General features: G+C 44.1%; 1 protein-coding gene across 1 annotated transcript; it reads right to left on the reverse strand.

Annotated features, from left to right (window-relative positions):
• Positions 1-19: 19 nt before the first annotated feature.
• LOC112237470 (EMILIN-2-like) lies at positions 20-25,689 on the reverse strand. Its single transcript, XM_042307927.1, has 4 exons — positions 25,524-25,689; positions 25,311-25,418; positions 3,389-3,526; positions 20-928 (listed from the first exon to the last, which is right to left on the reverse strand). Exons 1-4 carry the CDS (start codon positions 25,687-25,689, stop codon positions 603-605), a joined length of 738 nt encoding a protein of 245 aa, XP_042163861.1. The 3' UTR covers positions 20-602.

The following is a 25,689-nucleotide window of genomic DNA, read 5'->3' on the forward strand; positions in this document are numbered from 1 at the left end:
ATCCATCCAACTATCAGACAAATCTTCAAATGGGTTTATTGACAACATACGTGAAGGAATGAATCAACCCTACTGTTTTACTAATGGTAACAGTGTTTTGGTAAGGAATAACCTGTAAAACAGATTAATCTAAACAGGATGTGGTATGGAATACTGAATAAACTATTTGGTGGTCTCTTCCCTCTGACATTTATTTAAAGAAAAAAAAGTACATATATAATTGTCTAAATGTTAATTTAGGAAAATGTTTTAAAACAAAAAGGTAGAAAAAAAACATCTTTATTGTCAAATACATGAATTAACACTTAATATTTTTTTTATATCTTTGGCATAATTGTTCAGTAAAAAGGCGAGCATAGAATGACTTTTTACATGGTGAATATCTATATCTATGATACAAATCATTATTCTGAACAACTGCAGGGTTGCAGAATGACTTTTTACATGGTGAATATCTATGATACAAATCATTATTCTGAACAACTGCAGGGTTGCAGGTGATTGGATTTCTGGTGTCTGTTTAAATGTATTCCTGCTTTCTGATTGGTTGTGGAATGTACATGACCAAGTCCTTGCTGTGTGATTGGTTGGCCCATTGGTAACTATCTGGTGATTGGCTGCGGGGCATAGAGGAAGATGGCGCTGAATGTTGATAGGATGTCTCTGGACTCTGTGGTGGCCAGCTGCCCTGCGGTCCGGACCAGAGCTACGTGGTCCCCTTGCCTCAGAGACAGGATCAGGCTGAACGAGACAGAGCCTCCACAGGGACAACTGTCCTGGGCCACTGTCCCTGCTCCAGACGTGGAGCTCATCAGCCTATGGACACTACGGTTGGAGACAGACAAAACAGCCTCCAGTCCCTTCCCCTGCCGAGCCATCAGAACTCCTGAGATCAGGTAACGCCCTTCCATCGGTATCGTGAAGATACCTGGAGAGAGGGAGGGAAAATATTATATTAGTCTGTGTCTGTGTTTTAAAAACCATCCCTAGATAACCCGAGTAACATAACCCAAACCCAGGTCAACACTGAACCCTGCCTCACGTACAGTCGTGGCCAAAAGTTTTGAGAATGACACAAATATTAATTTTAATAAAGTCTGCTGCCTCAGACTGTATGATGGCAATTTGCATATACTCCAGAATGTTATGAAGAGTGATCAGATGAATTGCAATTAATTGCAAAGTCCCTCTTTGCAATAAAAATTAACTGAATCCCCAAAAAACATTTCCACTGCATTTCAGGCCTGCCACTAAAGGACCAGCTGACATCATGTCAGTGATTCTCTCGTTAACACAGGTGTGAGTGTTGACGAGGACAAGGCTGGAGATCACTCTGTCATGCTGATTGAGTTTGAATAACAGACTGGAAGCTTAAAAGGGAGGGTGGTGCTTGGAATCATTGTTCTTCCTCTGTCAACCATGGTTACCTGCAAGGAAACACATGCCTCCATCATTGCTTTGCACAAAAAGGGATTCACAGGCAAGGATTGCACCTAAATCAACCATTTATCGGGCCATCAAGAACTTCAAGGAGAGCGGTTCAATTGTTGTAAAGAAGGCTTCAGGGCCGCCCAAGAAAGTCCAGCAAACGCCAGGACCGTCTCCTAAAGTTGATTCAGCTGTGGGATCAGGGCACCACCAGTACAGAGCTTGCTCAGGAATGGCAGCAGGCAGGTGTGAGTGCATCTGCACGCACAGTGAAGCAAAGACTTTTGGAGGATGGCCTGGTGTCAAGAAGGGCTGCAAAGAAGTCACTTCTCTCCAGGAAAAACATCAGGGACAGACTGATATTCTGCAAAAGGTACAGGGATTGGACTGCTGAGGACTGGGGTAAAGTCATTTTCTCTGATGAATCCCCTTTCCGATTGTTTGGGGCATCCGGAAAAAAGCTTGTCCGGAGAAGACAAGGTGAGCGTTACCATCAGTAAAGTATCCTGAGACCATTCATGTGTGGGGTTGCTTGTCAGCCAAGGGAGTGGGCTCACTCACAATTTTGCCTAAGAACACAGCCATGAATAAAGAATGGTACCAACACATCCTCCGAGAGCAACTTCTCCCAACCATCCAGGAACAGTTTGGTGACGATATATATTTTGGGTCCATGGCCAGGAAACTCCCCAGACCTTAAACCCATTGAGAACTTGTGGTCATTCCTAAAGAGGCGGGTGGACAAACAAAAACTCACAAACTCCAAGCATTGATTGTGCAAGAATGGGCTGCCATCAGTCAGGATGTGGCCCAAAAGTTAATTGACAGCATGCCAGAGCGGATTGCAGAGGACTTGAAAAAGAAGGGTCAACACTGCAAATATTGACTCTTTGCATCAACTTCATGTAATTGTCAATAAAAGCCTTTGACACTTATGAAATGCTTGTAATTATACTTACATTTTCCATAGTAACATCTGACAAAAATACCTAAAGACACTGAGGCAGCAGACTTTGTGAAAATTAATATTTGTGTCATTCTCAAAACTTTTGGCCATGACTGTATACCACTCCTGGGACCTGACTGTGTCAACTAATAAGTCTACTCATGAATGGCTGGATTGACAGAATTACAACCACACCCAACACACACACTGACAAATACCTGTCTGTCTCTCTGTCTGTATGTTTCTCTGTATGTCTCGGTCTGTTTGAATCTCTGCCTGTCTGTCTGTCTCTCTCTGTCTGCCTGTCTGTATGTATCTCTGTCTGTCTGTATGTCTCTGTCTGTCTGTATCTTTGTCTGTCTGTCTTTGTCTGTCTGTCTGTCTGTCTGTCTGTCTGTCTGTCTGTCTGTCTGTCTGTCTGTCTGTCTGTCTGTCTGTCTGTCTCTGTCTGTCTGTCTGTGTCTGTCTGTCTGTCTGTCTGTCTGTCTGTCTGTCTGTCTGTCTGTCTGTGTCTGTCTGTCTGTGTCTGTCTGTCTGTCTGTGTCTGTCTGTCTGTCTGTCTCTGTATCTCTATCTGTCTGTGTTTCTGTATTTATGTCTGTTTGTATGTCTGTCTGTCTGTGTTTCTGTTTGTATCTCTGTCTGTCTGTTTGTCGACGTGTTTAGCTATCCCACAAGAATAGTAAACAAACAAAAATTTGACCAACTGTTAGTCCCCAAATTCCAAATACTATTTCTAGGGGGTTTAGGGTTAGAATTAGTGTTAGGGTTAAAATTAGGAACTAGGGTTGGAGTTAGGGTTAGTTTTAGGGTTAAGGCTAGGAGCTAGGGTTAGTTTTAGGGTTAGGAGTTAGGGTTAAGGCTAGGAGCTAGGGTTAGGTTTAGGGTTAGGGAAAATAGGATTTTGAATGGGACTTAATTGTGTGTACCCACAAGGTTAGCTGTACAAGACTGTGTATGGATGTCTCTCTCTCTCTCTGTGTGTGTGTGTGTGTGTGTGTGTGTGTATGTTACCTGTGTGAGAGTTGTAATGTCCTCCATCGTTGACCAGCACCTTGTTGAAGAGGATGGTTCCAAACTCCCCAGAGAACTGAGTGGTCAGGCCAGCAGAGAAGGAGAAGGGGTCTGCCAGGAAACTACTGTCTGAAGACACTGACACAAAACAGACAGATGCTATTAAATCAAAGTGCTTATGGGGAGTTAAATGTACACCTAATGCAATTAGTGACACATTGCTGTTCTGCATACTTGTGTAACAAGAATACACAAACGTGTACAGCGTGTAAACGTGTACAGCCGGAGAGTCTAATGGCCCTGGCCCCGGAGGGTCTAATGGCCCCAGAGGGTCTAATGGCCCCAGAGGGTCTAATGGCCCCAGAGGGTCTAATGGCCCCAGAGGGTCTAATGGCCCCAGAGGGTCTAATGGCCCCAGAGGGTCTAATGGCCCCAGAGGGTCTAATGGCCCCAGAGGGAATGGTGGCCGTTTTATGGCTCCTGACCTTTGTGTTTTTTCAGGTGATCATAATGTTTCCGCAATTGTTTCCTGTGACCGAAAAGAGCTTCTGTGCATTAGAGCAGCTATCACTAACCACGATTTGGACGAGAACTTCTACTTCAATGAGTCGTAAGCGAAAGACATATTGAACATCGTGGACCAGGCCCAACTCCCTGACAATCGTAGGAGGAGGAAATGGCGCTCTAGAGGCCGGCATGCGGGATACTTGACGAGACTACGTCGGAGAGTGGATAAATTGCATCTACCCTCTGTTCTATTGGCGAACATGCAATCACTGGAGAATAAACTGGATAACCTCTGTTCAAGATTATCCCCATAATGACAAAGCTAAAACAGGTTTTTAGAAATGTTTGAAAATGTATTAAAAATAAAACACTGAAATATCACATTTACATAAGGATTCAGACCCTTTGTCCTGTTGGAAGGTAAACCGTCGACTCAGTCTGAGGTCTTGAGTGCTCTGGAGCAGGTTTTCATCAAAGATCTTTATGTACTCTGCTCTGTTCATCTTTCCCTCGATCCAAACTGGTCTCCCAGTCCCTGACGCTGAAAAACATCCTCACAAATTATGCTTCACTGTAGGGATGGTGCCAGGTGTCCTCTAAACTTGACATTCAGGCCAAAGAGTTAAATCGTGGTTTCACCAGAACAGATTTTTTTTTTCTCATAGTCTGAGAGTCCTTTGGGTGCCTTTTGGCAAACTCCAAGTGGGCTGTAACATGCCTTTTACTGATGAGTGGCTTCCGTCTGGCCACTCTACCATAAAGGCCTGATTGGTGGAGTGCTACAGAGATGGTTGTCCTTCTGGAAGGTTCTCCCATCTCCTCAGAGGAACCCTGGAGGTCTGTCAGAGTGACCATCGGGTTCTTGGTCACCTCCCTAGACCAAGGCCCTTCTCCCCCGATTGCTCAGTTTGGCCGGGCGGTGGCCAGCTCTAGGAACAGTCTTGATGGTTCCAAACTTCTTCCATTTAAGAATGATGAGGCCACTGTGTTCTTGGGACCTTCAATGCTGCAGACATTTTTTGTTACCCTTCCCCAGATCTGTGCCTGAACACAATCCTGTCTCGGAGCTCTAAGGACAATTCCTTCGACCTCGTGGCTTTGTTTTTGCTCTGACATGCACTGTCAACTACGTAAACAGGTGTGTTCCTTTCCAAATCATGTCCAATCAATTGAATTTACGACAGCTGTGACCAATAAAATTGAATTATAGCATAGGGTCTGAATAATTATGTAAATAAGGTATTTTTGATTTATTTTTCAAAAAAACGTTTCACTTTGTCATTATGGGGTATTGTGTCATTACGGGGAATTAAGTAATTGTGGGGTATTGAGTCATTATGGGGTATTGTGTCATTATGGGGTATTGTGTCATTATGGGGTATTGTGTCTTCATGGGGTATTCTGTCATTATGGGTACTGAGTCATTACGGGGCATTGAGTCATTACAGGGTATTGTGTCATTACGGGGTATTGAGTCATTACGGGGCATTGTGTCATTACGGGGCATTGTGTCATTACGGGGCATTGTGTCATTACGGGGCATTGTGTCATTACGGGGCATTGTGTCATTACGGGGCATTGTGTCATTACGGGGCTTTGTGTCATTACGGGGCTTTGTGTCATTACGGGGCTTTGTGTCATTACGGGGCTTTGTGTCATTACGGGGCTTTGTGTCATTACGGGGCTTTGTGTCATTACGGGGCTTTGTGTCATTACGGGGCTTTGTGTCATTACGGGGCTTTGTGTCATTACGGGGCTTTGTGTCATTACGGGGTATTGTGTCATTACGGGGTATTGAGTCATTATGGGGTATTGTGTCATTACAGGGTATGGAGTCAATAAGGGGTATTGTGTCATTATGGGGTATTGTGTCATTATGGGGTATTGGGGTATTGTGTCATTATGGGGTATTGAGTCATTATGTCATTATGGGGTAGTGCCATTACAGGGTATTGTGTCATTATGGGGTATTGTGTCATTACAGGGTATTGAGTCATTACGGGGTATTGAGTCAATAAGGGGTATTGTGTCATTACGGGGTATTGTGATGTAATTATGGGGTATTGTGTCATAACAGGGTATTGTGTCATTATGGGGTATTGAGTCATGTCATAATGGGGTTGTGTCATTACGGGGTATTGTGACATTACCGGGTATTGTGTCATTATGGGGTATTGTGTCATTATGTCATTATGTGGTTGTGTCATTACGGGGTATTGTGTCATTACGGGGTATTGTGTCATTATGGGGTATTGAGTCATTATGTCATTATGGGGTTGTGTCATTACGGGGTATTGTGTCATTATGGGGTATTGTGTCATTACAGGGTATGGAGTCAATAAGGGGTATTGTGTCATTATGGGGTATTGTGTCATTATGGGGTATTGAGGCATTACGGGGTACTGAGTCATTACGGGGTATTGTGTCATTACGGGGTATTGTGTCATTATGGGGTATTGTGTCATTATGTCATTACAGGGTATGGAGTCAATAAGGGGTATTGTGTCATTATGGGGGTATTGTGTCATTATGGGGGTATTGAGGCACTACTGGGTATTGAGTAATTATGGGGCATTGTGACATTACGGGGTATTGTGTCATTACGGGGTATTGTGTCATTACTGGGTATTGAGTCATTATGTCATTACGGGGTATTGCGGCATTACGGGGTATTGCGGCATTACGGGGTATTGCGGCATTACGGGGTATTGCGGCATTACGGGGTATTGCGGCATTCGGGGTTTGCGGGGGTATTGCGGCATTACGGTCATTGCGGCATTGGGGTATTGCGGTCATTACGGGGTATTGGGGGCATTATGGGGTATTGCGGCATTGTATTGTCACGGGGTTATTGCGGGGGTATTGCGGCATTACGGGGTATTGCGGCATTACGGGGTATTGCGGCATTACGGGGTATTGCGGGGTATTGCGGCATTACGGGGTATTCCGTTATTGCGTCATTACGGGGTATTGGTAATTTAGTGTCATTACGGGGTATTGTGACATTAAGGGTATTGTGACATTAGGGGTATTGAGTCATTATGGGGGTATTGAGGCACTACGGGGTATTGTGTCATTATGGGGTATTGTGTCATTACAGGGTATTGAGTCATTACGGGGTTGTGTCATACGGGGTATTGAATAATTATGGGGTAGTGTCATTACGGGGCATTGTGACATTATGGGGTATTGTGTCATGATGGGATATTGAGTCATTATGTCATTATGGGGTAGTGTCATTACAGGGTATTGTGTCATTATGTCATTACAGGGTATTGAGTCATTACGGGGTATTGAGGCATTACGGGGTATTAAGGCATTATGGGGTACTGTGTCATTATGGGGTATTGTGTCATTGGGGGTATTGTGTCATTACGGGGTATTGTGTCATTACGGGGCATTGTGTCATTACGGGGCATTGTGTCATTACGGGGTATTGTGTCATTACGGGGCATTGGCATTGGGGTGTCATTACGGGGCATTGTGTCATTACGGGGTATTGTGTCATTATGGGGTATTGTGTAATTACGGGGTAGTGTCATTACGGGATATTGTGTCATTACGGGTAGTGTGTCATTATGGGGTATTGTGTCATTACGGGGTATTGTAATTATGGGGTATTGAGGCATTACAGTGTATTGTGTCATTATGGAGTATTGTGATGTAATTATGGGGTATTGTGTCACTACAGAGTATTGTGTCATTACGGGGCATTGAGTCATTACGGGGCATTGTGTCATTACGGGGTATTGAGTAATTATGGGGTAGTGTCATTACGGGATATTGTGTCATTATGGGGGTATTGTGTCATTATGGGGTATCATGGGGTTTTGTGTCATTATGTCATTATGGGGTATTGAGTCATTTTGGGGTATTGTGTCATTACAGGGTATTGAGTCATCATGGGGTATTGAGTTATAATGTAATGTCATTACGGGGTATTGTGTCATTATGGGGTATTGAGTCATTATGGGGTATTGAGTCAATAATGGGTATTGTGTCATTACGGGGTATTGGTAATTTTGGGGTTGTGTCATTACGGGATATTGTGTCATTACGGGTATTGTGACATTACAGGGTATTGTGTCATTATGGGGTATTTGTCATTATGGGGTATTTACGGGGTATTGAGGCATTACGGGAATTGTGATGTAATTATGGGGTATTGTGTCATTACAGGGTATTGAGTCATTATGGGGTATTGTGTCATTGTGGGGCATTGTGTCATTGTGGGGCATTGTGTCATTACGGGGCATTGTGTCATTACAGGGCTTTGTGTCATTACGGGGTATTGTGTCATTACGGGGTATTGAGTCATTATGGGGTATTGTGATGTAATTATTGGATATTGGGTCATTGCAGGGTGTTGTGCCATTATGTCGTTATGGGGTATTGTGTCATTACGGGGCATTGAGGCATTATGGGGTATTGTGTCATTATGGAGTATTGTGATGTAATTATGGGATATTGTGTCATTGCAGGGTATTGTGTCATTAAGGGGAATTGAGTCCATATGTCATTATGGGGGTATTGTGTCATTATGGGGGTATTGTGTCATTACGGGGGTATTGTGTCATTACGGGGGTATTGTGTCATTACGGAGGTATTGTGTCATTATGTAATTATGGGGTTGTGTCATTACGGGGTATTTGTCATTATGTCATTACAGGGTATGGAGTCAATAAGGGGTATTGTGTCATTATGGGGGTATTGTGTCATTATGGGGGGTATTGTGTCATTATGGGGGTATTGTGTCATTATGGGGGTATTGAGGCACTACTGGGTATTGTGTCATTACGGGGTATTGAGTAATTATGGGGCATTGTGTCATTACGGGGCATTGTGTCATTACGGGGTATTGAGTCATTATGTCATTGGGGTATTGTGTCATTACGGGGTATTGCGGCATTACGGGGTATTGCGGCATTACGGGGTATTGCGGCATTACGGGGTATTGCGGCATTACGGGGTATTGCGGCATTACGGGGTATTGCGGCATTACGGGTATTGCGGCATTACGGGGTATTGCGGCATTACGGGGTATTGCGGCATTACGGGGTATTGCGGCATTACGGGGTATTGCGGCATTACGGGGTATTGCGGCATTACGGGGTATTGCGGCATTACGGGGTATTGCGGGGTATTGCGGCATTACGGGGTATTGCGTCATTACGGGGTATTGAGTCATTATGGGGTATTGTGTCATTATGGGGTATTGTGACATTATGGGGTATTGTGACATTAAGGGGTATTGTCATTATGTCATTATGGGGTATTGTGTCATTTTGGGGTATTGTGTCATTATGTCATTACAGGGTATGGAGTCAATAAGGGGTATTGTGTCATTATGGGGGTATTGAGGCACTACGGGGTATTGTGTCATTACAGGGTATTGAGTCATTACGGGGTAATGTGTCAATACGGGGTATTGAGTAATTATGGGGTAGTGTCATTACGGGGCATTGTGACATTACGGGGTATTGTGTCATGATGGGGTATTGAGTCATTATGTCATTATGGGGTATTGTGTCATTACAGGGTATTGTGTCATTATGGGGTATTGTGTCATATGTCATTACAGGGTATTGAGTCATTATGGGGTATTGAGTCATTACGGGGTATTGTGTCATTGTGGGGTATTGTGTCATTATGGGGTATTGTGTCATTACAGGGGTATTGTGTCATTACGGGGTATTGAGTCATTATGGGGGTATTGTGTCATTATGGGATATTGAGGTCATTACAGGGTATTGTGTCATTATGGAGTTATGGGGTATTGTGTCATTATGGGGTATTGAGGCATTATGGTGTATTGTGTCATTATGGAGTATTGTGATGTAATTATGGGGTATTGTGTCATTACAGGGTATTGTGTCATTAAGGGGAATTGAGTCCATATGTCATTATGGGGGTATTGTGTCATTATGGGGTATTGTGTCATTACGGGGTATTGTGTCGGGGTATTGTGTATACGGGGTATTGTGTCATTATGGGGTATTATGGGGTTTGTGGGGTATTGTGTCATTATGGGGTATTGTGTCATTATTTTGGGGTATTGTGTCATTACAGGGTATTGAGTCATCATGGGGTATTGAGTTATAATGGGGTAATGTCATTACGGGGTATTGTGTCATTATGGGGCATTGTGCCATTATGGGGTATTGTGTCAATAATGGGTATTGTGTCATTATGGGGTATTGTGTCATTACGGGGTATTGAGTAATTTTGGGGTTGTGTCATTACGGGATATTGTGTCATTACGGGGTATTGTGACATTACGGGGTATTGTGTCATTATGGGGGTATTGTGTCATTATGGGGTATTGAGGCATTACGGGGTATTGAGGCATTACGGGGAATTGTGGCATTACGGGGTATTGTGGCATTATGGGGTATTGTGGCATTACGGGGTATTTGATGTAATTATGGGGTATTGTGTCATTATGGGGTATTGAGTCATTATGGGGTATTTGTCATTATGGGGTATTGTGTCATTGTGGGGCATTGTGTCATTACGGGGCATTGTGTCATTACGGGGCATTGTGTCATTACGGGGCATTGTGTCATTACAGGGCTTTGTGTCATTACGGGGTATTGTGTCATTATGGGGTATTGAGGCATTACAGTGTATTGTGTCATTATGGAGTATTGTGATGTAATTATGGGGTATTGAGGCATTACAGTGTATTGTGTCATTATGGAGTATTGTGATGTAATTATGGGGTATTGTGTCACTACAGAGTATTGTGTCATTACGGGGCATTGAGTCCTTACGGGGTATTGAGTAATTATGGGGTAGTGTCATTACGGGATATTGTGTCATTATGGGGGTATTGTGTCATTATGGGGTATCATGGGGTTTTGTGTCATTATGTCATTATGGGGTATTGAGTCATTTTGGGGTATTGTGTCATTACAGGGTATTGAGTCATCATGGGGTATTGAGTTATAATGGGGTAATGTCATTACGGGGTATTGTGTCATTATGGGGTATTGAGTCATTATGGGGTATTGAGTCAATAATGGGTATTGTGTCATTATGGGGTATTGTGTCATTACGGGGTATTGAGTAATTTTGGGGTTGTGTCATTACGGGATATTGTGTCATTACGGAGTATTGTGACATTACGGGGTATTGTGTCATTATGGGGGTATTGTGTCATTATGGGGTATTGAGGCATTACGGGGTATTGAGGCATTACGGGGAATTGTGATGTAATTATGGGGTATTGTGTCATTACAGGGTATTGTGATGTAATTATGGGGTATTGTGTCATTACAGGGTATTGAGTCATTATGGGGTATTTAGTCATTATGGGGTATTGTGTCATTATGGGGTATTGTGTCATTGTGGGGCATTGTGTCATTGTGGGGCATTGTGTCATTACGGGGCATTGTGTCATTACAGGGCTTTGTGTCATTACGGGGTATTGAGTCATTATGGGGTATTGTGATGTAATTATGGGATATTGGGTCATTGCAGGGTGTTGTGCCATTATGTCATTATGGGGTATTGAGTCATTGCGGGGTATTGTGTCATTACGGGGCATTGAGGCATTATGGGGTATTGTGTCATTATGGAGTATTGTGATGTAATTATGGGATATTGTGTCATTGCAGGGTATTGTGTCATTAAGGGGAATTGAGTCCATATGTCATTATGGGGGTATTGTGTCATTGCGGGGGTATTGTGTCATTACGGGGTATTGTGTCATTACGGGGTATTGTGTCATTACGGGGTATTGTGTCATTACGGGGTATTGTGTCATTACGGGGTATTGTGTCATTACGGGGTATTGTGTCATTACGGGGTATTGTGTCATTACAGGGTATTGTGTCATTACGGGGTATTGTGTCATTAGGGGTATTGAGGCATTACGGGGTATTGAGGCATTACGGGGTATTGTGATGTATTTTATTGTGTCATTACGGGTATTGTGTCATTACGGGGTATGGTGTCATTATGGGGTATGGTGTCATTATGGGGTATGGTGTCATTATGGGGTATGGTGTCATTATGGGGTATGGTGTCATTATGGGGGTATGGTGTCATTATGGGGGTATGGTGTCATTATGGGGGTATGGTGTCATTATGGGGGTATGTGTCATTACGGGGTATGGTGGCATTACGGGGTATTGAGGCATTACGGGGTATTGTGTCATTATGGAGTATTGTGATGTAATTATGGGGTATTGTGTCATTAAGGGGAATTGAGTCATTATGTCATTACGGGGTATTGAGTCATTACGGGGTATTGTGTCATTACGGGGTATTGTGTCATTACGGGGTATTGTGTCATTACGGGGTATTGAGTCATTACGGGGTATTGAGTCATTACAGGGTATTGAGTCATTACAGGGTATTGAGTCATTACGGGGTATTGTGTCATGTCATTATGGGGTTGTGTCATTACGGGGTATTGTGTCATTATGGGGTATTGTGTCATTATGTCATTACAGGGTATGGAGTCAATAAGGGGTATTGTGTCATTATGGGGGTATTGAGGCACTACGGGGCATTGTGTCATTACGGGGCATTGTGTCATTATGGGGTATTGTGTCATTATGGGGTATTGAGTCATTATGTCATTATGGGGTAGTGCCATTACAGGGTATTGTGTCATTATGGGGTATTGTGTCATTATGTCATTACAGGGTATTGAGTCATTACGGGGTAAATCAAATCAAAATCAAATCAAATTTTATTTGTCACATACACATGGTTAGCAGATGTTAATGCGAGTGTAGCGAAATGCTTGTGCTTCTAGTTCCGACAATGCAGTAATAACGAGCAAGTAATCTAACTAACAATTCCAAAAAAAACTACTGTCATACACAGTGTAAGGGGATAAAGAATATGAACATAAGGATATATGAATGAGTGATGGTACAGAGCAGCATAGGCAAGATACAGTAGATGATATCGAGTACAGTATATACATATGAGATAAGTATGTAAACCAAGTGGCATAGTTAAAGTGGCTAGTGATACATGTATTACATAAGGATGCAGTCGATGATATAGAGTACAGTATCAACGTATGCATATGAGATGAACAATGTAGGGTAAGTAACATTATATAAGGTAGCATTGTTTAAAGTGGCTAGTGATATATTTACATCATTTCCCATCAATTCCCATGATTAAAGTGGCTGGAGTAGAGTCAGTGTCATTGACAGTGTGTTGGCAGTAGCCACTCAATGTTAGTGGTGGCTGTTTAACAGTCTGATGGCCTTGAGATAGAAGCTGTTTTTCAGTCTCTCGGTCCCAGCTTTGATGCACCTGTACTGACCTCGCCTTCTGGATGGCAGCGGGGTGAACAGGCAGTGGCTCGGGTGGTTGATGTCCTTGATGATCTTTATGGCCTTCCTGTAGCATCGGGTGGTGTAGGTGTCCTGGAGGGCAGGTAGTTTGCCCCCGGTGATGCGTTGTGCAGACCTCACTACCCTCTGGAGAGCCTTACGGTTGAGGGCGGTGCAGTTGCCATACCAGGCGGTGATACAGCCCGCCAGGATGCTCTCGATTGTGCATCTGTAGAAGTTTGTGAGTGCTTTTGGTGACAAGCCGAATTTCTTCAGCCTCCTGAGGTTGAAGAGGCGCTGCTGCGCCTTCCTCACGATGCTGTCTGTGTGAGTGGACCAATTCAGTTTGTCTGTGATGTGTATGCCGAGGAACTTAAAACTTGCTACCCTCTCCACTACTGTTCCATCGATGTGGATGGGGGGGTGTTCCCTCTGCTGTTTCCTGAAGTCCACAATCATCTCCTTAGTTTTGTTGACGTTGAGTGTGAGGTTATTTTCCTGACACCACACTCCGAGGGCCCTCACCTCCTCCCTGTAGGCCGTCTCGTCGTTGTTGGTAATCAAGCCTACCACTGTTGTGTCGTCCGCAAACTTGATGATTGAGTTGGAGGCGTGCATGGCCACGCAGTCGTGGGTGAACAGGGAGTACAGGAGAGGGCTCAGAACGCACCCTTGTGGGGCCCCAGTGTTGAGGATCAGCGGGGAGGAGATGTTGTTGCCTACCCTCACCACCTGGGGCGGCCCGTCAGGAAGTCCAGTACCCAGTTGCACAGGGCGGGGTCGAGACCCAGGGTCTCGAGCTTGATGACGAGCTTGGAGGGTACTATGGTGTTGAATGCCGAGCTGTAGTCGATGAACAGCATTCTCACATAGGTATTCCTCTTGTCCAGATGGGTTAGGGCAGTGTGCAGTGTGGTTGAGATTGCATCGTCTGTGGACCTATTTGGGCGGTAAGCAAATTGGAGTGGGTCAAGGGTGTCAGGTAGGGTGGAGGTGATATGGTCCTTGACTAGTCTCTCAAAGCACTTCATGATGACGGATGTGAGTGCTACGGGCGGTAGTCGTTTAGCTCAGTTACCTTAGCTTTCTTGGGAACAGGAACAATGGTGGCCCTCTTGAAGCATGTGGGAACAGCAGACTGGTATAGGGATTGATTGAATATGTCCGTAAACACACCGGCCAGCTGGTCTGCGCATGCTCTGAGGGCGCGGCTGGGGATGCCGTCTGGGCCTGCAGCCTTGCGAGGGTTAACACGTTTAAATGTCTTACTCACTTCGGCTGCAGTGAAGGAGAGACCGCATGTTTCCGTTGCAGGCCGTGTCAGTGGCACTGTATTGTCCTCAAAGCAGGCAAAAAGTTATTTAGTCTGCCTGGGAGCAAGACATCCTGGTCCGTGACTGGGCTGGGTTTCTTCCTGTAGTCCGTGATTGACTGTAGACCCTGCCACATACCTCGTGTCTGAGCCGTTGAATTGAGATTCTACTTTGTCTCTGTACTGGCGCTTAGCTTGTTTGATAGCCTTGCGGAGGGAATAGCTGCACTGTTTGTATTCAGTCATGTTACCAGACACCTTGCCCTGATTAAAAGCAGTGGTTCGTGCCTTCAGTTTCACACGAATGCTGCCATCAATCCACGGTTTCTGGTTAGGGAATGTTTTAATCGGTGCTATGGGAACGACATCTTCAACGCACGTTCTAATGAACTCGCACACCGTATCAGCGTATTCGTCAATGTTGTTGTCTGACGCAATACGAAACATCTCCCAGTCCACGTGATGGAAGCAGTCTTGGAGTGTGGAGTCAGCTTGGTCGGACCAGCGTTGGACAGACCTCAGCGTGGGAGCTTCTTGTTTTAGTTTCTGTCTGTAGGCAGGGATCAACAAAATGGAGTCGTGGTCAGCTTTTCCGAAAGGGGGCGGGGCAGGGCCTTATATGCGTCGCGGAAGTTAGAGTAACAATGATCCAGGGTCTTTCCACCCCTGGTTGCGCAATCGATATGCTGATAAAATTTAGGGAGTCTTGTTTTCAGATTAGCCTTGTTAAAATCCCCAGCTACAATGAATGCAGCCTCCGGATAAATCGTTTCCAGTTTGCAGAGAGTTAAATAAAGTTTGTTCAGAGCCATCGATGTGTCTGCTTGGGGGGATATATACGGCTGTGATTATAATCGAAGAGAATTCTCTTGGTAGATAATGCGGTCTACATTTGATTGTGAGGAATTCTAAATCAGGTGAACAGAAGGATTTGAGTTCCTGTATGTTTCTTTCATCACACCATGTCACGTTGGCCATAAGACATACGCCCGCCCCTCTTCTTACCAGAAAGATGTTTGTTTCTGTCGGCGCGATGCGTGGAGAAACCCGCTGGCTGCACCGCTTCGGATTGCGTCTCTCCAGTTAGCCATGTTTCCGTGAAGCAAAGAACGTTACAGTCTCTGATGTCCCTCTGGAATGCTACCCTTGCTCGGATTTCATCAACCTTGTTGTCAAGAGACTGGACATTGGCAAGAAGAATGCTAGGGAGTGGTGCACGATGTGCCCGTCTCCGGAGTCTGACCAGAAGACCGCTTCGTTTCCCTCTTTTTCTGAGTCGTTTTTTTTTTTGGTCGCTGCATGTGATCCACTCGGTTACACTGGTTGTAAGGCAGAACACAGGATCCGCATCGCAAAAAACATATTCTTGGTCGTACTGATGGTGAGTTGACGCTGATCTTATATTCAGTAGTTCTTCTCGGCTGTATGTAAAGAACCCTAAGATGACCTGGGGTACTAGTGTAAGAAATAACACATAAAAAAACAAAAAACTGCATAGTTTCCTAGGAACGCGAAGCGAGGCGGTCATCTCTGTCGGCACCGGAAGTACAAGAGTCAATAAGGGGTATTGAGTCATTATGGGGGTATTGTGTCATTATGGGGGTATTGTGATGTAATTATGGGGTATTGTGTCATAACAGGGCATTGTGTCATTACGGGGTATTGAGTCATGTCATAATGGGGTTGTGTCATTATGGGGTATTGTGTCATTATGTCATTACAGGGTATGGAGTCAATAAGGGGTATTGTGTCATTATGGGGGTATTGTGTCATTATGGGGGTATTGAGGCACTACTGGGTATTGTGTCATTATGGGGGTATTGAGGCACTACTGGGTATTGTGTCATTACGGGGTATTGTGTCATTATGTCATTATGTGGTTGTGTCATTACGGGGTATTGTGTCATTACGGGGTATTGTGTCATTATGTCATTACAGGGTATGGAGTCAATAAGGGGTATTGTGTCATTATGGGGGTATTGTGTCATTATGGGGGTATTGAGGCACTACTGGGTATTGTGTCATTACGGGGTATTGTGTCATTACGGGGTATTGTGTCATGATGGGGTATTGAGTCATTACGGGGTATTGTGTCATGATGGGGTATTGAGTCATTATGTCATTACGGGGTATTGTGTCATTATGTCATTACGGGGCATTGAGGCATTACGGGGCATTGCGGCATTACGGGGCATTGCGGCATTACGGGGTATTGCGGCATTACGGGGTATTGCGGCATTACGGGGCATTATTGCGGCATTACGGGGGTATTGCGGCATTACGGGGCATTGTGTCATTACGGGGCATTGTGTCATTACGGGGCATTGTGTCATTACGGGGCATTGTGTCATTATGGGGTAGTGTCATTACGGGATATTGTGTCATTACGGGTTATTGTGATGTAATTTAGGGGTATTGTGTCATTACGGGGTATTGAGTAATTATGGGGGTATTGTATCATTATGGGGTATTGAGGCATTACAGTGTATTGTGTCATTATGGAGTATTGTGACGTAATTATGGGGTATTGAGGCATTACAGTGTATTGTGTCATTATGGAGTATTGTGATGTAATTATGGGGTATTGTGTCACTACAGAGTATTGTGTCATTACGGGGCATTGAGTCATTATGGGGTATTGTGTCATTACGGGGTATTGAGTAATTATGGGGTAGTGTCATTACGGGATATTGTGTCATTATTGGGGTATTGTGTCATTATGGGGGTATTGTGTCATTATGGGGTTTTGTGTCATTATGTCATTATGGGGTATTGAGTCATTTTGGGGTCATTACAGGGTATTGATTATGGGGTATTGAGTCATTTTGTGTCATTACAGGGTATTGAGTCATCATGGGGTATTGAGTCAATAATGGGTATTGTGTCATTATGGGGTATTGTGTCATTACGGAGGGGTATTGAGTAATTTTGGGGTTGTGTCATTACGGGATATTGTGTCATTACGGGGTATTGTGTCATTATGTCATTATGTGGTTGTGTCATTACGGGGTATTGTGTCATTACGGGGTATTGTGTCATTATGTCATTATGGGGTTGTGTCATTACAGGGTATGGAGTCAATAAGGGGTATTGTGTCATTATGGGGGTATTGAGGCACTACTGGGTATTGTGTCATAACGGGGTATTGTGTCATTACGGGGTATTGTGTCATGATGGGGTATTGAGTCATTACGGGGTATTGTGTCATGATGGGGTATTGTGTCATTATGTCATTATGTGGTTGTGTCATTACGGGGTATTGTGTCATTACGGGGTATTGTGTCATTATGTCATTACGGGGTATTGAGTCAATAAGGGGCATTGAGGCATTACGGGGCATTGCGGCATTACGGGGTATTGCGGCATTACGGGGTATTGCGGCATTACGGGGTATTGCGGCATTATGGGGTATTGCGGCATTACGGGGTATTGCGGCATTGGGTATTGCGGCATTATGGGGTATTGCGGCATTACGGGGTATTGCGGCATTACGGGGTATTGCGGCATTGCGGCATTACGGGGTATTGCGTCATTACGGGGTATTGAGTAATTATGGGGGTATTGTATCATTATGGGGTATTGAGGCATTACAGTGTATTGTGTCATTATGGAGTATTGTGACGTAATTATGGGGTATTGAGGCATTACAGTGTATTGTGTCATTATGGAGTATTGTGATGTAATTATGGGGTATTGTGTCACTACAGAGTATTGTGTCATTACGGGGCATTGAGTCATTATGGGGTATTGTGTCATTACGGGGTATTGAGTAATTATGGGGTAGTGTCATTACGGGATATTGTGTCATTATTGGGGTATTGTGTCATTATGGGGGTATTGTGTCATTATGGGGTTTTGTGTCATTATGTCATTATGGGGTATTGAGTCATTTTGGGGTCATTACAGGGTATTGATTATGGGGTATTGAGTCATTTTGTGTCATTACAGGGTATTGAGTCATCATGGGGTATTGAGTCAATAATGGGTATTGTGTCATTATGGGGTATTGTGTCATTACGGGGTATTGAGTAATTTTGGGGTTGTGTCATTACGGGATATTGTGTCATTACGGAGTATTGTGACATTACGGGGTATTGTGACATTATGGGGGTATTGTGTCATTATGGGGTATTGAGGCATTACGGGGTATTGTGATGTAATTATGGGGTATTGTGTCATTACAGGGTATTGAGTCATTACGGGGTATTGAGTCATTATGGAGTATTGTGTCATTACGGGGTATTGTGATGTAATTATGGGGTATTGTGTCATTACGGGGTATTGTGATGTAATTATGGGGTATTGTGTCATTACAGGGTATTTAGTCATTATGGGGTATTGTGTCATTATGGGGTATTGTGTCATTGTGGGGTATTGTGTCATTACGGGGCATTGTGTCATTACGGGGTATTGTGTCATTACGGGGCATTGTGTCATTACAGGGCTTTGTGTCATTACGGGGTATTGAGTCATTATGGGGTATTGTGATGTAATTATGGGGTATTGTGATGTAATTATGGGGTATTGTGTCATTACAGGGTATTGAGTCATTATGGGGTATCATCATGGGGTGTTGTGCCATTATGTCATTATGGGGTATTGAGTCATTGCGGGGTATTGAGTCATTACGGGGCATTGAGGCATTATGGGGTATTGTGTCATTATGGAGTATTGTGATGTAATTATGGGATATTGTGTCATTGCAGGGTATTGTGTCATTACGGGGAATTGAGTCCATATGTCATTACGGGGGTATTGTGTCATTACGGGGTATGTCATTACGGGGTATTGTGTCATTACGGGGTATTGTGTCATTACGGGGGGTATTGTGTCATTACGGGGTATTGTGTCATTACGGGGTATTGTGTCATTACGGGGGGGTATTGTGTCATTACGGGGTATTGTGTCATTACGGGGTATTGTGTCATTACGGGGTATTGTGTCATTACGGGGTATTGTGTCATTACGGGGTATTGTGTCATTACGGGGGTATTGTGTCATTATGGGGGTATTGAGGCACTACTGGGTATTGTGTCATTATGGGGGTATTGAGGCACTACTGGGTATTGTGTCATTACGGGGTATTGTGTCATTATGTCATTATGTGGTTGTGTCATTACGGGGTATTGTGTCATTACGGGGTATTGTGTCATTATGTCATTATGGGGTTGTGTCATTACAGGGTATGGAGTCAATAAGGGGTATTGTGTCATTATGGGGGTATTGAGGCACTACTGGGTATTGTGTCATTACGGGGTATTGTGTCATTACGGGGTATTGTGTCATGATGGGGTATTGAGTCATTACGGGGTATTGTGTCATGATGGGGTACTGAGTCATTATGTCATTACGGGGTATTGTCATTATGTCATTACGGGGTATTGAGTCAATAAGGGGCATTGAGGCATTACGGGGCATTGCGGCATTACGGGGTATTGCGGCATTACGGGGTATTGCGGCATTACGGGGTATTGCGGCATTACGGGGTATTGCGGCATTACGGGGTATTGCGGCATTACGGGGTATTGCGGCATTACGGGGTATTGCGGCATTACGGGGTATTGCGGCATTACGGGGTATTGCGGGGTATTGCGTCATTACGGGGTATTGCGTCATTACGGGGTATTGAGTAATTATGGGGTAGTGTCATTACGGGGTATTGTGACATTAAGGGGTATTGAGTCATTATGTCATTATGGGGTTGTGTCATTACGGGGTATTGTGTCATTTTGGGGTATTGTGTCATTATGTCATTACAGGGTATGGAGTCAATAAGGGGTATTGTGTCATTATGGGGGTATTGAGGCACTACGGGGTATTGAGGCATTACGGGGTATTGAGGCATTATGGGGTACTGTGTCATTATGGGGGTATTGTGTCATTATGGGGGTATTGAGGCACTACGGGGTATTGTGTCATTATGGGGTATTGTGTCATTACAGGGCATTGTGACATTACGGGGTATTGTGTCATGATGGGGTATTGAGTCATTATGTCATTATGGGGTAGTGTCATTACAGGGTATTGTGTCATGATGGGGTATTGAGTCATTATGTCATTATGGGGTAGTGTCATTACAGGGTATTGTGTCATTATGGGGTATTGTGTCATTATGTCATTACAGGGTATTGAGGCATTACGGGGTATTGAGGCATTACGGGGTATTGAGGCATTATGGGGTACTGTGTCATTATGGGGGTATTGTGTCATTATGGGGGTATTGAGGCACTACGGGGTATTGTGTCATTACAGGGTATTGAGTCATTACGGGGTAATGTGTCAATACGGGGTATTGAGTAATTATGGGGTAGTGTCATTACGGGGCATTGTGACATTACGGGGTATTGTGTCATGATGGGGTATTGAGTCATTATGTCATTATGGGGTAGTGTCATTACAGGGTATTGTGTCATTATGGGGTATTGTGTCATTATGTCATTACAGGGTATTGAGGCATTACGGGGTATTGAGGCATTACGGGGTATTGAGGCATTATGGGGTACTGTGTCATTATGGGGGTATTGTGTCATTACGGGGCATTGAGTCATTACGGGGCATTGTGTCATTACGGGGCATTGTGTCATTACGGGGCATTGTGTCATTACGGGGCATTGTGTCATTACGGGGCATTGTGTCATTACAGGGCATTGTGTCATTATGGGGTATTGTGTCGTTATGGGGTAGTGTCATTACGGGATATTGTGTCATTACGGGTTATTGTGTCATTACGGGTTATTGTGATGTAATTTAGGGGTATTGTGTCATAACAGGGTATTGTGTCATTACGGGGTATTGTGTCATTACGGGGTATTGAGTAATTATGGGGGTATTGTATCATTATGGGGTATTGAGGCATTACAGTGTATTGTGTCATTATGGAGTATTGTGATGTAATTATGGGGTATTGTGTCACTACAGAGTATTGTGTCATTACGGGGCATTGAGTCATTACGGGGTATTGTGTCATTACGGGGTATTGAGTAATTATGGGGTAGTGTCATTACGGGATATTGTGTCATTATGGGGGTATTGTGTCATTATGGGGGTATTGTGTCATTATGGGGTTGTGTGTCATTATGTCATTATGGGGTATTGAGTCATTTTGGGGTATTGTGTCATTACAGGGTATTGAGTCATCATGGGGTATTGAGTCAATAATGGGTATTGTGTCATTATGGGGTATTGTGTCATTACGGAGTATTGTGACATTACGGGGTAATGAGGCATTACGGGGTATTGAGGCATTACGGGGTATTGAGGCATTACGGGGTATTGAGGCATTACGGGGTATTGTGATGTAATTATGGGGTATTGTGTCATTACAGGGTATTGAGTCATTACGGGGTATTGAGTCATTATGGAGTATTGTGTCATCATGGGGGTATTGTGTCATTACGGGGTATTGTGATGTAATTATGGGGTATTGTGTCATTACAGGGTATTGTGATGTAATTATGGGGTATTGTGTCATTACGGGGTATTGAGTCATTATGGGGTATTGTGTCATTATGGGGTATTGTGTCATTACGGGGCATTGTGTCATTACGGGGCATTGTGTCATTACGGGGCATTGTGTCATTACAGGGCTTTGTGTCATTACGGGGTATTGAGTCATTATGGGGTATTGTGATGTAATTATGGGGTATTGTGATGTAATTATGGGGTATTGTGTCATTACAGGGTATTGTGTCATTATGGGGTATCATCATGGGGTGTTGTGCCATTATGTCATTATGGGGTATTGAGTCATTACGGGGCATTGAGGCATTACGGGGTATTGTGTCATTATGGAGTATTGTGTCATTACGGGGGTATTGTGTCATTACGGGGGTATTGTGTCATTACGGGGGTATTGTGTCATTACGGGGTATTGTGTCATTACGGGGTATTGTGTCATTACGGGGTTTTGTGTCATTACGGGGTATTGTGTCATTACGGGGTTTTGTGTCATTACGGGGTATTGTGTCATTACGGGGTATTGTGTCATTACGGGGTATTGTGTCATTACGGGGTATTGTGTCATTACGGGGTATTGTGTCATTACGGGGTATTGTGTCATTACGGGGGTATTGTGTCATTACGGGGTATTGTGTCATTACGGGGTATTGTGTCATTATGGGGGTATTGTGTCATTATGGGGGTATTGTGTCATTATGGGGGTATTGTGTCATTATGGGGGTATTGTGTCATTACGGGGTATTGTGTCATTACGGGGTATTGTGTCATTACGGGGTATTGTGTCATTACGGGGTATTGTGTCATTAGGGGGTATTGTGTCATTAGGGGTATTGTGATGTATTTATGGGGTATTGTGTCATTACGGGGTATTGTGTCATTACGGGGTATTGTGTCATTACGGGGTATTGTGTCATTACGGGGTATTGTGTCATTACGGGGTATTGTGTCATTACGGGGTATGGTGTCATTATGGGGTATGGTGTCATTATGGGGGTATTGTGTCATTACGGGGTATGGTGTCATTACGGGGTATTGAGGCATTACGGGGTATTGTGATGTAATTATGGGGTATTGTGTCATTACGGGGTATTGAGTCATTACAGGGTATTGAGTCATTATGGGGTATTGTGTCATTATGGGGTATCATTATGGGATATTGTTTCACTATGGGGTATTGAGTCATTGCGGGTATTGAGTCATTGTGGGGTATTGAGGCATTATGGGGTATCATTATGGGGTATTGTGTCATTACGGGGCATTGTGTCATTACAGGGTATTGTGTCATTACGGGGTATTGAGTCATTATGGGGTATTGTGCCATTATGGGGTATTGTGCCATTGGGGTATCATTATGGGGTATTGTGTCATTACAGGGTATTGAGTCATTACGGGGTACTGTGTCATTGTGGGGTACTGTGTCATTATGGGGTATTGAGTCATTATGGGGTATCGAGTCATTACGGGGTATTGCGTCATTATGGGGTATTGGGCCATTATGGGGTATTGGGCCATTATGGGGTATTGAGTCATTTCGGGGTATTGAGTCATTGTGGGGGATTGAGTCATTATGGGGGATTGAGTCATTACGGGGTATCATTATGGGATATTGAGTCATTACGGGGTATTGTGTCATTATGGGTGTATTGAGTCATTATGGGGGTATTGGGGCATTGTGTCATTATGGGGTATTGAGTCATTACGGGTTATTGTGTCATTACGGGTTATTGTGTCATTATGGGGTAGTGACATTACGGGGTATTGTGACATTACGGGGTATTGTGTCATTACGGGGTATTGTGTCATTACGGGGTATTGAGTCATTATGGGTGTATTGTGTCATCATGGGGTATTAAGCAACGTTTTACTCCTGAACTTATTTTGGCTTGAATACAGCTTTCATTTCTTATTAATTTGTAAACATTTCAAAAAACATAATTCCAATTTTATAGTATGAGGTATTGCATTTTTGGCAAAAAATAAGGGTGTGTGAATATTTTCTGAGTGTAGTTATCACTACACATTGTGTATTTATTCCTTGTGTTATTATTCAGCTACTTATGTTATGAATGTTCTATTTTTCTACTATTTCTAATGTTTTTCTCTCTGCATTGTTGGGAAGGGCCCTTCAGGAAGCATTTCACTGTTACACCTGTTGTTTACTCTCTCTCTGCATTGTTGGGAAGGGCCCGTCAGGAAGCATTTCACTGTTACACCTGTTGTTTACTCTCTCTCTGCATTGTTGGGAAGGGCCCGTCAGGAAGCATTTCACTGTTACACCTGTTGTTTACTCTCTCTCTGCATTGTTGGGAAGGGCCCGTCAGGAAGCATTTCACTGTTACACCTGTTGTTTACTCTCTCTCTGCATTGTTGGGAAGGGCCCGTCAGGAAGCATTTCACTGTTACACCTGTTGTTTACTCTCTCTGCATTGTTGGGAAGGGCCCTTCAGGAAGCATTTCACTGTTACACCTGTTGTTTACTCTCTCTCTGTATTGTTGGGAAGGGCCCGTCAGGAAGCATTTCACTGTTACACCTGTTGTTTACTCTCTCTCTGCATTGTTGGGAAGGGCCCGTCAGGAAGCATTTCACTGTTACACCTGTTGTTTACTCTCTCTCTGCATTGTTGGGAAGGGCCCTTCAGGAAGCATTTCACTGTTACACCTGTTGTTTACTCTCTCTCTGCATTGTTGGGAAGGGCCCGTCAGGAAGCATTTCACTGTTACACCTGTTGTTTACTCTCTCTCTGCACTGTTGGGAAGGGCCCGTCAGGAAGCATTTCACTGTTACACCTGTTGTTTACTCTCTCTCTGTATTGTTGGGAAGGGCCCGTCAGGAAGCATTTCACTGTTACACCTGTTGTTTACTCTCTCTCTGTATTGTTGGGAAGGGCCCGTCAGGAAGCATTTCACTGTTACACCTGTTGTTTACTCTCTCTCGGCATTGTTGGGAAGGGCCCGTCAGGAAGCATTTCACTGTTACACCTGTTGTTTACTCTCTCTCTGCATTGTTGGGAAGGGCCCGTCAGGAAGCATTTCACTGTTACACCTGTTGTTTACTCTCTCTCTCTGCATTGTTGGGAAGGGCCCGTCAGGAAGCATTTCACTGTTACACCTGTTGTTTACTCTCTCTCTGCATTGTTGGGAAGGGCCCGTCAGGAAGCATTTCACTGTTACACCTGTTGTTTACTCTCTCTCTGTATTGTTGGGAAGGGCCCGTCAGGAAGCATTTCACTGTTACACCTGTTGTTTACTCTCTCTCTGCATTGTTGGGAAGGGCCTGTCAGGAAGCATTTCACTGATAGTCTACATTGTTGTTCTAGTATGGGTATAGGTGTAGTTGTGTTACCTGGTGTGACTAGTGGGGTCTGTGAAGCTGGGTTCCAGGGGACCTTGGCAGCTACTGGGATCGTCTCATGTTTGTTGAAGGAGAATGGCTTCTCGGGAGGGTTGTATCCTGGTGGTTTAGAAAACATTCACTGGGTTATAATCTCTCATACCATTTAAAACACTTGGGCAACATTTTGGTGGTAACTCCATCCACATCCCCATCACTATTGACCTGGTGCTCCAGCGAATCCTTTAACAGGTGTGGAGGATGAGTCATCTGATCCTCTCCTGACTGTTACCCTCCTCATGTAGCCTGGTGGACCAGCCTCTCCCACCTCCAGGACCCGACGCGGCTGACTGGGAGGGTTAGAGGGGGGGCTGGGCTGGCGGGGTACCAT

This window comes from Oncorhynchus tshawytscha, linkage group LG28 (genome assembly GCF_018296145.1).
Source record: "Oncorhynchus tshawytscha isolate Ot180627B linkage group LG28, Otsh_v2.0, whole genome shotgun sequence".
NCBI classification, from domain to species: Eukaryota; Metazoa; Chordata; class Actinopteri; order Salmoniformes; family Salmonidae; genus Oncorhynchus; species Oncorhynchus tshawytscha.